The following is a 15,958-nucleotide window of genomic DNA, read 5'->3' as shown; positions in this document are numbered from 1 at the left end:
CATGTATCGTAAGCCGGCGATATTGCGCCCGTGAAATAATAATAAAGTATAAATGGATCAAGTTTATGGCCGAGGTGCATGTGAGAGCACCGAGTATGCATTTTATCGTCGTGTTTCGCGTCAAATCCTTTATGAGATTATGTGCTCTAGAGGAAACTGCTTGCGTTTCTCTTCTTGCCATGATAAATTTTTCGAATCTTCAATTACATTTGCGCCACTTATTTTCCATGTTCGTGCTAATGAGATAGTTATTTTCTCAGTAATAACATTCGAAATGTAAAACAGTACTGTTTCTTCTATAAATTTTGCATATCTAGAAATTTTTGTATAAAGATAACACAGAGAGAAACAAATTTTAATCAATTTTTGTTTTTCAACAAGTAATGTTTGTAAGATTTTTTATACTGGAAAAAGGATATAATTTTCCAAAAATTCCATTACCTTTTAATTTTTAGAAATTCCACTTTGAATTTCTTATATAATAATACAAGTTTGTAATATATGTATATATTTTATTCATGTATATATTTCTTATAACATATATTTATAATATAATATATGTGTGCTGTATAGAATATATATTTAAGAAATTTAACCTTTTACAATATGTGAAATATAATGATATAAGCTGTTTATGTGTTCAATCTTAAGTGAATTAAGATAATAAAGTTTATTAGCAATGTTTACGATAAAAAAATGATACTGATTTATATAAAATTTTCAGTATCTGAGTATGATAATTCTTATGTATCTTACTGTGTAAAGTAAAAGAAAAATTGTAAATTGTTTAAATTTAAAGAGATTTTTAAACGTAAAGTCTTTCTGTAAATTCTTTGGAATAGAATCTCATTCTAAAGAGTGGAAATTGAATCGGTCTTGAAAAAGGGTGGTTCAATTTTCAACCTTTAAGAGTGACACATTTTACTCTTCAGAGTGAGATTCACTTTAAATGTTTTAGAAAGCTGATTTCTTAAAATTTGTACATGGTAGAACCTTTTTAAACAACTAAGAATACATAAGAATTATCGTTTAAGTGTTAAGAAGCAGAAATCTTCTAAATCAGTGTCATTACCCTAATAGCACAGATCTCCAAGAGTCATTCCAAAGAACATTCAGAGGATCTCTATGTCCTAAGAACGTTCGCCAGAACGTCCCTCGAATAAAGTATTAGGGTAATGTGTTCGTGTTATTCGAAATAACAATATGTACCATATTAATGTGCAATATTCATATTATATAATATAGACGTGTCATAATAGTATGTGTTGTTAAGCAAAGTGACCGATTTTTAATTCTACGTTAAAAGTCAGGTGATTCACTAATGGCATAGCGAAAATCTCTCTTCTGATGGCGCAATGCAACATGAAACAGTAGGCGGTCCGGGTAATGCGTCTTGCTACCCTCAGACTCCGTCTCCCGACCACCGTCATCAATCAGGGTCACATCCTGCAAACACAACTTATGTAGTATTTATTTTCATTAAATTTATCACCACCTGGTCCATCCAACGCACGTTCTTTCGTTGACTCACGAAAATATGTTAATTATAAAAAGATTTCACTTGAACTATAAATAATGCTAAGGAATATAAAATAGAGCTTCGATAAAGTATTAATGCTTTTATCAATAATTTTGTGAAGATGAAATATTTAAGTGTATAGAAAATACAATATAAAACAGAAATTTATTATTAGCGATCGGAAACAAATTATGAATTTATAATAATCTTAATTTATAAAAGGTCTTATAAAATAATATAAAAGATCTTAATGTTTTTTTTCTCTTATTAAGAGACCTTAATGTTTATTTATCTTTTATTAATCTTTTATGTAAATATTTTTTCTATCAAATTCTTTTTTTCTTCTTTTTGATCTATGTAAAAGTAATAATGATTGCAATTGATCGTGCTTATTGAAAAAATTAGTACCAATGATAATATAATTATAAAAAATTCACGCAATATATTAGGTACCAAAATTCTCGATGAATAACCTTCTTCGCTTAATTGGGTTGAACATCTTCATTCTCATTATTGTTAATAATTTAATATTTAGTTAATTAAATATTTAATACGCGATAATGTAGATTTATCGAATTAAGAACTATTACCTTGTTGTACCATTGCAAAATATTAATCCCGTAAATCGGCTATTTGAGACAGTGAATCAAGATTTCATCGCGAAAAGCTTCTCCCATCCCGAGCGGAATCACGAAAGAGAAACGTTATCTCGTTTCGTGGCGATTCGAGGCGTTTTTCCGCGAAGTGAGTCGGACTATTCTTCAATAGCGTGCTGAAAGCTACTCCTATATATCTTGTGGCCTCGGGCAGATCCCGCCGCTTGCCTTGATGGCAAGCTCAATTTATATCAGCGCCTGCTGAAACCCCCTTTACGAGGTCTCGCTACCTCTTCCTCACCCCCTAAACCTCACCCTAACCTCAAACCACTCTTGCCTGGCCAATGCTTGCTTCTTGCCACCTTTCTTGCCTCCCCTTGAAGACTCGAGGGCTCCTCCGGAGTTAAACTAAGCCATTCGCGATCGACGAAAAGAAATAGAAAAGGTCGCTTCTTGAAAATCGCGATCCTCACCGTCTGCTATGATCTTTTGTCGGTGTGGAAATGTTTCTGTGAAGCATTATGCTTTGATTTGATCAAACTAATCCCACCTGAGATGAATGAAACATTTTTAGATCCCGTTTTTTAATGAAATACATTATACATATATATATATGTGTGTGTGTGTGTGTGTGTATAATAATAAAAATATAGTTGTGAATTAATTATTATTTTAAAGATATTAAATAAAAATGTTTTTATTATTAATTTAAAAATGTAAATAAAAATATAATTACAATCTCTTATGAATAAAATTAAAAGCATCATTAACAGGATGATAATAAAAATTTGTTTATATCATTGATAAAAATTCGTATCGTCTTCCTGTAAAATTTTGCAACTCTATTGAAAATCTATACGATTTGATAATGCATTATCGTTATTGAAATATCGATTGTGTATACTACCATTACATCACAAATACACGTTCAACGATGGAAAATAAATCATTTAATGAACGGAATTACTTGATTCTGAAATTAATGAACAGCAAATTATAAATGTAAATAGTCTGTCATGTAAATTTTGCATAAGCCTCTCGTGTAAAAATGTTGGCGGGTAAATTTATGGCGATTTTTATCATGCAGGAAGAGAAAATGTGCACTAAATATAAATAAGCGTATCACATTCTCTCTAAATACAGGTTTTAAGATATTAAGATATTTTCATTAAATAGAATTTATAACAATAAGAATATATAGAATGTATTTTATATAAAATTTGTATTGATAAATTAATATAAATAACACAAATAAATGAAAATTGTAACTTAATAAGAGAAAAATCTTTCTTTAATAAAAAGGTAAATGATTTACTCTTTTTTTTTACTTTTAAAATTGTTTTACTATTGATTTATTTGATTTGTTTTATTTTTAATTTATTCTCAATCACTAAGAAACTGTTTTTAGTTTATTATTTTAAACATTAAAGATTTATGAAGAGATGCAGGTTTTATGAAAAAATGAAAAATGTTTAGCTGTCATATGTTCTGTGGCATTACTGAAATACATATATATGTATGTCTGAATTTTTACCAAAACCATATTTCGCAATACAACTCGTACAACTCGAAATCCGCCCGCGATCTCGAGCAGCCGGATTACTAGGAGAGTCGATGTCGATTTTATGAAACCAGCAACGTCCGTATCCACCCTCATCCTGATCCCAGGTGCTTCCTGGGAACAGCTGCCATGGCGCACGCGCCCCCGCGCCGACGAAGCAGTGATTGATCAATTTTTAAAAAGCAATGTTCCTAATTGACCCGCCGCGCCGGTTCGCTCTTCGCCAGAGCGCTTATATCTTACGAAAAGGCGTCAGTCAGGGCATCTTAGTCATCGAAAGGTGTGTTCAACTACAATTCATGCCAGTTGTTCCTCTTCGAATACCCTTCTCTGATTTACTCACTCACAATGAAGCACCTATTGGTTATCATTCATCAACCGAATATCGTTCATTAATACATGTTTGACAAGACATGTTTGAATACATAATAATACATATCGCTCATTTGTTACAACATTAAAAAAATTAAGTTTTCCAGAAAATAAATTTGAATGCTTTTATTTATTAAAATGTTACACTAAATTAACTTTAATTTTGAAATACAATATATTTTGATGTATTAACTGATTGTAAGAAGAATAAAAGTATGTAATTTTTAAGTATGTTTTTTTCTTTTTATTCTTATGCTACCACTCTTTTCTGCAAGTAACTAAAAAAATCATAATTTTTAAGATGTATCGTTATTGTAGCAAATAAATATGTTCCTTAGAATACAATGTTTTAATATATTGACATGTTTGTGAAATATTGTCGTAATCGAAATTTTGATAAATTCTTTTGTAAAATCGTTTAGTATGTATTTCACAGTGTCACAAAAATGGGTCGTATGTAATAGCTAAATATTTTTTCTCTTTCTCTCTTTAAATGTTTAATGTTAAAGATGATAACTACAAGAAAAATTTCTTCTTGATTGAGAATCAATGTTTATCTTTTTTTATTAAAATACAATTTTTACATAAAGAATAAACTATTTTCTGCTGAAATAAATTTGGTTCCATTATTTAATCTATCAGGTTCTTTTAATTATTTAAGGTTACAGACTTTAAGAACATTCAGAACAACAAAATATAAGCCAAGAAATCCTAATAAATATAGGTTTGTCAAAAACGGTTGTCACGATATCTCTTGATCTTTGTTTACAAACTTCGGGCCGATTTCTAAGTAAATTTTTGAGGCGTAATTTAGTATGAGATTGCGCCTCGTCCAAAAAAACAGTGAATTTATCAGATTTGATCGAAATCATGTTTGTTTATTCTATAGAATTCCGATGTTTTATTATTTAAACAAAGACCAAGAGATATCTTAGCAATCATTCGTTTTCGAACCTATGTTTAGAATTTATTAGAATTTTTTTTTATCTTTTATCATTCTATATGACTTTAAAGTCTATGACCTTTTTTTGGAGATACCTTATATATTAAATAAAAGTCTTACTAATGAAGCTCATAATAATATTTGTTGTTACATATAATAAAAAAGTACTATATTCAAAGTTAATCTTTTTTTATATTGATTCATTTAGTATTATTTGTTATGCGCAATTGCAGTTTCTTTATATTTTAATACTTTAAAAGAATTAATAACTCATTATTCCTTAATAAACACACGAATTATATTTGTGATATTGATATTACATTATATATATGTGTGTGTGTGTGTGTGTGTGTGTGTGTGTGTGTGTGTGTGTGTGTGTGTGTGTGTGTATTAATATTAAATTCTTTAATTTTATGACATAATTAATATTTAAAAAACTAAAAATAAAACGATTGCATTTCTCGTAGAGCTAAATTTTAAGCTCGATTAATGACATTATGAAGTGAATTCAACATATCTTTATACTGTTTCAATCACATTGATTAAAAGTTTCAGTATATAAAGCACTCAGGCTGTCGATTTCACTCAATTCCAAAAAGAAACTGTCACGTATTTGGAAGCATGGACATTAGATTGATTGCAATTATGAAGATTCCATGTATTTTTAGCTGTCGTTATTCTTCGTCGTTAAAAATTATTTCTGTTGACTTTATTATTCGAAATTCTATAGAATAAAATCTTTCTTTATATTTTTTATGCATTCGATGTATTAAAATTACTTTAATTTATCTACGATATTATCACGATACTAAACATGTAAATTTATTGCAAATATAAATTCGAAATTTTGTGTACTTGTTTGCATGCTATGATATTTCCAATCGTTCTCTAATGTAAATCTTTGGTTCAGATATACGTACAAAGAACTCATCGGTTGCACGGCTTTTCGGTATCGGACACGCGCATCGAAAGCACTCGTTCGTGCGTTGTTATTTCGTAACAGAAGTCATTAGCATCCGCCAGTGTTAATTAACGGAAGTTCTGCCATATGTGTGTAGGCTCGATGCACCTGTGCGCGGGATAGAGGGTGTACGTGATAATGCGCGATTTGCGCGTAGGCAGTCTCTCTGCTTTTTCCCTCTTCTATGTGGACCATATCGGCGTGTAACGGTGGATTATCCACGGGCTTTTAGTCGCGGTTTCATCGTAATTCTACCGTGAAATTGACGTGTCAGGAGACGATTCGTCGACGCAAAGACGACGTGGTTCCGGAAAAGAGCGGCTAAAAGCTTGCACGTCATGGTTACTTTAAAATAAAATAATATAAGTATATAATTGGTAGATGAAAATTATATATTTTGTGAAAATTAGAAAATTTTGAAGACACTTAAAAAATTTATTGTATTAAAAACATGAAAAATTGAAGATACCTTTACATTTATATATATATATATATAATATAATATCTTTGATATTTGTATTATTTGATGCTCTGCTAATATATGTATAGATTGAACTCTGGTGAAAAAATGTATAATATCTCATAGTATTTTCAAGAATTTGTTATATTTAAATTTATTAAGATTTCGAAAGAGTACCTTAAATTTTTCAGATTTTATAAGTTTTCATAAGAAATTATAGACTGAAAAATCTTAACCCTCAAACATCTGTTATGGCATACCCGGCTTTTCCTTTTTTTAAATGTTTTTCCATTATTAATAACTTCTTTATTAATAAAAATACATACGTCTACTTAATACCATTATATTCCTTAATATCTAGCATTTTGATTTAAAAAAAATTGATTATAATATCATTTTTATAATGAAAGTTACATGCAATTGAATTGGGTTAGGTATGCTGTATCCGAAAGTGCATTGTTTATAGATATCAAAGGAGCAACAATAACTCATATCCTTAAGTTAAGTATCATTTTATTATTTTTAACTTTTATGTGTGCCAAAATATAAATCAATTTATTTATGTGGTTAATTTCAAAATCTATATTAATATATGCACTTTAGTAAATAATAAACTAAATTTGACCTTAATACATTTTTTGAATTAAATTTTTCAATTCAACTGTTTTATTAAAATTAACGACATATTGAATAGAAGCAGTGGCGACTTATAGAAATGATTAAAAATAACTTAAATGGATATACATAATTTGACATTATGAATTTAACAGTATTATTCTCATTGTGATGTTTAAGGTGTTAAAAATCTTACAGTATTTCAAAATTCACGTACATATATAGAAAAAACTTTAGAAAAGATATAGACTTTCTCAGCAACTTTAAAAAAATGTTCCTATTCGTATAAAAATTTGAGAATTTTTCTAAAAAATTATAAAATTGTACATAAATCCTGAAATTTACATAAAAATTCTGAAAATTATATGAAGAATTTTAAGAAAAATTTTTATTAAGAAATGAAAAACAAAGCTGAAATCAGGGGATGAAAGCACTTATAATAAAATTATAATTGTCTTAGATATTTTGAATATAAATTAATAAATATGCTTTATTTGAATCTAATATTTATATTTATTCATACATTTAATTTATTCTATTTGATCTATTTATTTAGGAACAAAGATAGCTACACATTCTATTATACACGAAAAAGACTTAATAGTAAATAAATTAAAATATTTTTGATTGTAAAATCATTTTAAGAAGAAACATTTTAAAATGTATGAAGAATTGAAACCTGTATTGCTAATATACCATAACAATTAGTAAATGTAACTTTTAAATTTTAACTAAGCTTTGAATTAGCTTAATATCTAATTGTTAAATATTTATGGTAGTAAAATTTTGTAAAACGAGAATTTTAATATGCGATCAAGCATCTGTAATGTTAAACATACGTTAGATAAATGCGTTAAATTATATTGGACAATTTTGCAATTACGCATAAATATCTGAAATGTTTAAAAATTTTGCGAATTTTTTCATCAAACCATCGTATATTCGTGTCTAAAGTTACAAATGTGATGTCACCTAAGAGAAATGTGCATTCACATATGCGAAATCGTAGACATATCCACCTTTATAAGGATGTAGTGAATTTTATGGAGATGGAGGAGAGCATTCGATTCTACGCCATTGACTGATATATAGACGCTGATTCGGTCCCAATGCACTTAACACCACCCAGCTCTAATGCCATTCTCTCGTCACGAGCGTCCATCCTTGAGAGTCAAGAGACCCGCCAGCTGTTACGAGCCTCCGACAAATATCACGGAACGATAAACGTTAATTTAGCCAAAAATGACATCATTGTTCGTATTCAATTAAAAATTAAGAAAGATAAGTCAGTACGTATAAGAAAGGATTAGAAATAAAGATAAACAGATTTACATCAAGTCATTTAAAATCACCAGTAATCACTAAATTCCACGTAGTCGTTTATTATAATGCTACAGAACTAAGTTGTTATACGTGCATTATCATAATCCGATAAAAATTTAAAAAACAATAGTAATCGCTTCACTGATGAAGACGTCAACGGTTATGAAACTACATAATATATGCAAAATTAATGAATCGAAACTGTTAAGTTTTCAAGCGACAGCATGATGAATTAAAGATGCTGACATCCTGTCGTGTATCGATCCGAAATCTTGTGCTAGATATTAACGGATCTTTGCGTAAGAATGCAACGATCGCTTCGTTGCAATGCCTGAGATATATATACTAGAGCGTGTAAATCCCATATATCCAATTAGATTCGTATAATCCTCGTATGTTAGCGTAGGGTGTTCCTACCCCTCGAACCGCCACCCCTCTCGGTCTTTGCCGTGCTACTCTTCTCCGTGTATGTCTCGCTACCGTGCGTGTGTGGTATGGTATGTACGGGTGCGTATGGTGGCGCAAGCGCGCATCCCGCGCTCTAATGCTAAAGTACTAATTTATAGGCACATATGAGATGGCTATAGTGCGAGCTACCGTGCCAGAAAAGGGACTATAGTCTGCGGAGAAGGATAGAAGCGAGAGAGAGTGAGAGAGACTGGTGCAATAGTAGTACTGGTGGTGGTACGTTGGTACTGGTGGTGGTGGTGGCGGTGGTGGTAGTGGCGAGATAGGGCGAGGGTAGGTATATCGGAGAACACAGAGGCGGGCTTTGCATGCGATATCAATAAATCAAGTCCCCGGGACCCCGGCAGCTTAGGGGGCCACTACGTGGCCAGAATCAACAGCTCATAACGTCGGCTAATAGCTACCCGCGGTGGGGTCGAAGATATTGTCGTAACACCGAGGGACACCTTACCATCGCAATGGTTGGATTTGGTTGCGTCCTGTTGAGAAAAAAAAATTTATCGCGGGGGAGAGGGCGGGCAAAGAAATTGTCGGAGATGCGATTTTTGATCACGTCAGAAACAAAAATATCGTGTAGAAAGAATAATAATTAACTCAATAATTTTCTTTTACTCAATGATGAATGAGATCGAGACTTATTAATTTTTCTAATTAGTTTCAATTTGGTAAAAATAAAAAATAAAAAATATCGTTGGTGAAAATGTAAGAAACATTATTTATATATGAACGAATGTGACCAAAAATACGAAGTTTTAATATTTTTTCTAGAGCAGGGTATTTTTCAACCGATGTGCCATGACACATTGGTACACCACAAAAAGTCTCCAAATGTGCAACAAAAATTTTGAAAGAAGATTAGTAAAATTTAGAAATGAATAAAAAAGTGAGTAAAAAGCTCAAAATAATAAATGTTTTAAAAATTGTGAAAATTGTTTAAATTATATTGTATTTATTATCGTTTTGACCAAAACGATATCATTGCGATAGAATCACTTTTAAAACGATAAAATAAAAAATGAAAATTTTAGAACTTTACTTTTTATTCCTGCATGTATTAACAATATTTGATGAAAGATCTATGCTAAGCGCTGAAGCTTATACACCTAATGATGTTCTGTTAGATACACTGTTACATATTAAGGGATAAATGGTAACCTAATCCCTTGAGTTAAATAATATTTTGTTATTTTTAATTTCCAAGTGTCAAAACGTAAATTAATCCATTTCTATAGTTGATTAAAAAAAAACACCTATATTAACGTATGCACTTAGTAAATAATAAACTAAATTTGTGTGTATGAGTCAAATTTAATACATTTTTTAAATTGAGTTGTTTAACACTTCATTATTTGAGTTAAATTAATGTCATATTGAGTAAGAGCAGTGGCGACTTATAGAAATGGTTAAAAATGACTCAAATTAGATATAATTTAACATTATATGAATTGAATAGTGTGTATCTCGAGAAATTTAGCTCGTTATTTAGTATATCGCAATTTGGAAAAGGTTGAAATGTTTTTCACGCTGCTTTAGAGTTTTAAAAATTATTATACTTCTTCCAACGGATTGTTAATAACAATTCTTGTGTATGTCTATAGGTATGGTTTCAAAACCGGAGAGCGAAATGGAAGAAGCGCAAGAAGACAACCAACGTGTTCCGGTCTTCGGGATCGCTGCTACCGTCGCACGGCTTGCCTCCCTTCGGACCGATGACCTCCGACTTGTGCACCGGAATGTTTCATACTCCTGCGGACAGATGGGGAATGGGGACAGGTCAGATATCAATAGCTTTTATCACTAACCGTAACCAAGAAACGCAAGATAAAAAAGAAAGAAAGAAATTATCTATCTGCTTACGTTGCTTGGCCAGGACAGGAAACGCTCTTTCGATCGCCTGCATTATTACTCACAAGGACTCGATATTTATCACCGTGCATGTTTAAAAATGAGGATTTATATCAGAATTTCCTGAAATGCTTTAAAAAACTGTCTTCTCCGACAGTTATTTCCGTAGCAGCTATCAATTTCGTATGTCACATTACTAATAAAGTATTGATGGTATTCTATAATACATAACATACAATATATACTGCAATGTTAGTAGATTGCTATGTTAGTTAAATACTTTATATATTTACACAAAACTACTTATTTTTCATAGTATCATTCTTTTTTTTATTTTGTTTGCTTTATTTTATAAATCCGAAATTATAAATAATGCGTTACATTAGTAATGCGTTACAATAATGCGTTACAAATGTATAGAGAAAAAAATATAATGTCTTAGTCTGCTTGCGTATTTTTCGCATTTCTTCATTAACGTGTTCTAGTTAGACATTTTAAATTGATCCGCTGTCTTATGAAATACTTACACAATTTATTTTGATAATTCATAGAAAACTGACAATGAGAAGAGAAAGAGAAATTAAATAAAGTCGATATTACACTTTTGCAATCATCTCTTTCATTTTTGCAAATCAAATAGTTTTGAAAGAGTATGAATATTTAAATGTGTATAAATAAATAATTATGTTCAAGCGTCAAGAAATTTTACTCTTTTACGTTAGTGATCAATGAAATCAGTGAAATATTTTTCAAAATGTTAACGACGTATTTGAAATTCCTAATTATTTTATATAATTTAATGTGCAATCATAATGAAACCCGTCGACTTTAAATATTTCTCAAAATGTTCATATTTGAAATTCGTAGTTATTTTATATATAATTTAATATATAATCAATGAGACCGTCGACTTTAAACATTTCTCAAAATGTTAACGACGTATCTGAAAAATTCATAATTATTTTTTTATAGGTAATTTAATGTACAACAGTTTACACGCAATTAATCTAAACTTTTAGATTTTTAATCTACTTAGTTTCCAAATATATTTTCATTTTATATACATATATGCTGCATGTATGTTACAATTAATTTTATTTTAAAAGATGAAGTAATGCCGAGATTAGAACGCAAGTGTAACAAAGAAATCCTCAAAGACGTAGGCACGTTTGGTTCACGATTTAATCGAAGCATATTATCCGCGTCTATGCAAATTGCACACGATTCGTCATGTCATTTAAAGCGCGATATGATTAGCATCTCGTTCACGCGCTAACGGGAGAAGAAGCAACATGAGAAGGAAACACCAATTCTCGTAGACGAAGTCTCGACGATGCTCGCCTCCTAATTTAATTTTGCCCGTCCACTGGCTGAGACAGCTGAAATTACTTACTGCGTATTATCGGTGCCACAGTTGTTCACCGACGGTTGTACCGACAATGACACCGATAACTAACCGATCCTTTTCGTTTCTTTGTGATCCCCTCGCGTCACGTAACCTTGCATTAATTGCCCCTTGTGTATTTAATTGTGCTCATCTGCTCCGTAGGTCTCGGACAATTGCAAAGCGGCATGACGATGAGTGGCTTTGGGCAACTCGGTCAACAAAGTACGGGAAGTTTAGGTTCCAGCCTTAGTCTCGGCAACTCCGGGCTGCCGATCAACAGCCCATCGCAATCCGTCTACCATACCAACTACGGACTCAATTCTATCAGTAAGTTATCACGAGCATTAGCGAGAAGTACAGGAGTTTGTTATCATAGCAGATACCCGAAAACATGATTTGGCAAAATATACTTTCGTCTATTATAATTATTGTAAAAATAATTGACGCTGCAGTTTAGAATGGGGATCAATCGCATCCTTGCAAAAAAAAGTGCCACAAGTTCGAAATCTTTTAGATTTTGTTTTATGTTTGGATTGTATTCTAAATTCATCAATCTTTATTAGGAAAAATGATACAAGTTAAATTCAAATAGAAAAGAATTCAAAAAACAAAAAAATAATATAAAATTAAAATAAAAGTAGTTTTTAGAGGTATGCATAATAGATATAACATAACATTATAACAGAATTAATATTGCTTTTAGATTTGAAACTTGAAACAAGCAATTTGTGATTAGCTCTAGTAAACTTGTGATTAACAATTATATTAATACACTGCTAGATATCAAAGAATCAATGACATCAACCTAATCTTTTAAGTTCAATAACATTTTGCCATTATTAACTTCCATGTTCGCTTCCATGTATGTCAAAATGTAAATCAATCCATTTCTATAACTGAATTACTTAATTTTATAGTTAATAACGTCCATATTTATGCCTAATAAATAATAAACTAAAGTGAGTTAAATTCAATATATTTTCTTGAGTTAAATTATTTAACGCCATTGTTTTAATTAAATTAACGACATATTGAGTAGAAACAGTAACGATCTATATATAAATAATAATTGAAAATAATTTAAATTGCAAAGTATAATTTAACATTATGAATTTAATTATCATAAATAATTAGTTTTAACATTTTTTCTTTCTTCTTTCCAGAACAATTCTATATTTTTTACTTGTGTCACTTTTCTCGCAAGTGTTTAATATGTCTTGTTAGAAATATCCTTAATATCAATTTGATCATTGCATCTCTATTGTGTCTTTCGTCATTTACGGTCCTCTCAAAAGTAAATTTCAGAATACGTAGAAAGATTGTCTAGATGTGAAAAGCATTTTACGATCACACTTTGCTACTCCCGCAGACGAGCTGAGCGAACGTAACGTTTTGCATGTCCCGACGTTTTTCATCGTTGCTTATTCAAGTAGCGTGGATCGGTGCTGAGTTGGCGACACATGTGCGAATGCGAATAGGCACACCCAGAAGAATCTTAACGTTCCCGTCAACCCGACCGCTTATACGTGTGCCGATAATCGTCTTGCCAAACTTTTGGTACCGTGGTCCTCTAAAAGACGATGTGCAAACAGCGCCATGGAAGTCTCTTTGACGAAGTCGTTAAACGTTACGGTGCATTAAGGTTCGAAGGGGTTATGCGCCTGCACGTAAGGAATTTGAGACAGAAACATAAACCCCATCCTCCCGTCTATTTACCCAGGCAAACTTCAAGCCCGATCTCACACCTAGGTGCGAGATCTTTCGCTGTATGTTTACCATAACATCTCGATGCAACCTGTCTTGGTTGAGTTACGCTTCACCTCACCCGGGGACCTTGTATCCTCAAAGATATTATGCTCAAGGGGATAAATCGCGTGTGAAATTTCTTCTTTCACGGAAATTGCTATTCAGCGCATTTCGACTGTCAACTTCCACACAAGATTTCATATTATAGTGTGAAAACAAGATTTCATTCAAAACGCATGTGCCCTTTGTAAAGTAACGTTGATGTAGGTACTCTTCAATAATCTCCCTGGAATGGATTTTAATACTAAGATTCGAAGATTCTGAGACGGTAGTTATTGTTATAATTTTGTAACATGATACTGTTAAACACAGGATGAGATCTTCGTTAAACCCTTGTTCATTGTTCAAACTCGGAATGTCTACGTAAGATTAAAGCGTAAATCAGAGCTTTGAATGATAATCTGGCGATCTTTTTTAGATAAATCAGACTTCAGCGCTTAAATTGTATGGAATAATGAATTTGCACGACATAGATAATAAGAAAACCGATAATAAAAAAAGGAATCTCATCGCCACAGAATATTTTTTTTACCTTTTTACTTTTTTATTCTTCAGCAAAAAACCCGCATTTAAAAAAAGACGGTGTAAGAGAACGCCGTTTTCATGAAATACATACTGGCTTAAATAGATTTATTCGTATTGGTATTTGCTATGTAATAATACAGGTCATCAACCCTGAAAATGGATCTAATCAATGCGATTACGAATTCTGTTCACGAGCTTATCAAAATCTTTCAACAAATAGGTCATTCATGCGCTAGGTAAAAGGCAAGATATTGAAATTGATTTGAAATATCCCGATTTACCAGTGGTAATTATGTTACTGAACTGAAATTTCTCTTTTAAAATATCGGATGTATTAATTACATTGAATAACAAATCTTAAGTAACACTTTGTGTTTCTGAACGAACAATAGGTATTTCTTCATACACTGACAAATATGCTTATCAAAAATTTCATCACTCTTCAATTTTTAGAAACTCCTGAATTTTTAGAAATACTTTGAATTTCTTATGTAATAACGCAAATTCGTAATATCTACATAATATACCATCACTCGTATAACCTATTTTCATAGTTGAAAATATCTAAGAGTCATCATTCAAGAAACAGAAAACTAGTAATTGAATATAATTTTTGGACATTAAATATTGCAAATAAATTTTATTATTTGAATATGTTACCTAAAATTGTACACATAAACAATGAAAGGGAATCTATATTATTACAGTGTAAAAAAATATTCAGGTGTTGAGAAAAAGAAACTTTGTAACACAATATTATTTGTTAATATATTTGATACAAGGATTACAAAATTTAACATCTCACATTGGATTGGACTTTCATAAAGTCCTTATGATAAAAATCCGGTAACATAATTTCGCAAGGTGATTGTGCAGTCGTATATCGATATGTGCGTGTGCATACACGCGTAACGTTTGCATGGTGCCAATTACCAAGCGTTATCACTCGAGAAGAGAAAAAAAATCGGCGTCCCACGAACACGTTGGTACGAACGCGGCTTTAAAGTAAACCTGTGTCCGCAGTCTCGACTCGCAGCTACATGCTTTTATCCGCGGATAATACTTAGAGCAAATAGCTTTTAGACTAGAGCGTTATTTTTTGGTTACCAATGGATGATTAGCACCGCAATGTAACCCAACAACGCGGCATAGTGTGGTTCCTAGTTAATCGGAGAAGTTCTATTTGACGTCTCTCTCTTTCTCTCACTCTCTCGTGGCGAACCATGCCAGACTGGTGCAAACAAATCTCGGTAATATGTAAATTATCGGGTTCCAAAACGCCCGATTGTCAACTCGCGCTATACCGCGAGTGGTGCACGAGTCGCAATTTACCTTACTCGAGTAAAAACCTTACTCGAGAATAAAAATCGGCTGGTAACTCGTGCAACAGTTCAAATTTTAGTGAGATACATGCCGATGATCTCTGTATTTACTCTGAAAAATAGAAATACACGTGCCAAATTGCATATGTATCGCACGTTTAGTTTCATTTGCCTTCGGCTCGGTCGTCCGTTTGGTGTACCCATAGAATCAAACTTCATTGATTGTGCGCGGTGAATCGCGATGGACACCGCTCT

The 15,958-nt window shown here is 31.6% G+C and overlaps 1 protein-coding gene across 1 annotated transcript in view; it reads left to right on the top strand.

The window, feature by feature from the left end:
* The window catches only part of otp (orthopedia homeobox), a 42,068-nt gene that overhangs the window by 24,084 nt on the left and 2,026 nt on the right, over positions 1-15,958 (top strand). The window contains exons 4-5 of the mRNA XM_018452537.1: positions 10,417-10,591; positions 12,213-12,377. Of these exons, the coding sequence (XP_018308039.1) occupies positions 10,417-10,591; positions 12,213-12,377 (340 nt within the window). The remainder of the gene's footprint in view (positions 1-10,416; positions 10,592-12,212; positions 12,378-15,958) is intronic.

The sequence above is a fragment of the Mycetomoellerius zeteki genome, unplaced genomic scaffold, assembly GCF_001594055.1.
Source record: "Mycetomoellerius zeteki isolate Tzet28-1 unplaced genomic scaffold, Tzet1.0 scaffold35, whole genome shotgun sequence".
NCBI classification, from domain to species: domain Eukaryota; kingdom Metazoa; phylum Arthropoda; class Insecta; order Hymenoptera; family Formicidae; genus Mycetomoellerius; species Mycetomoellerius zeteki.
This window is presented reverse-complemented; position numbering and strand designations above follow the sequence as displayed.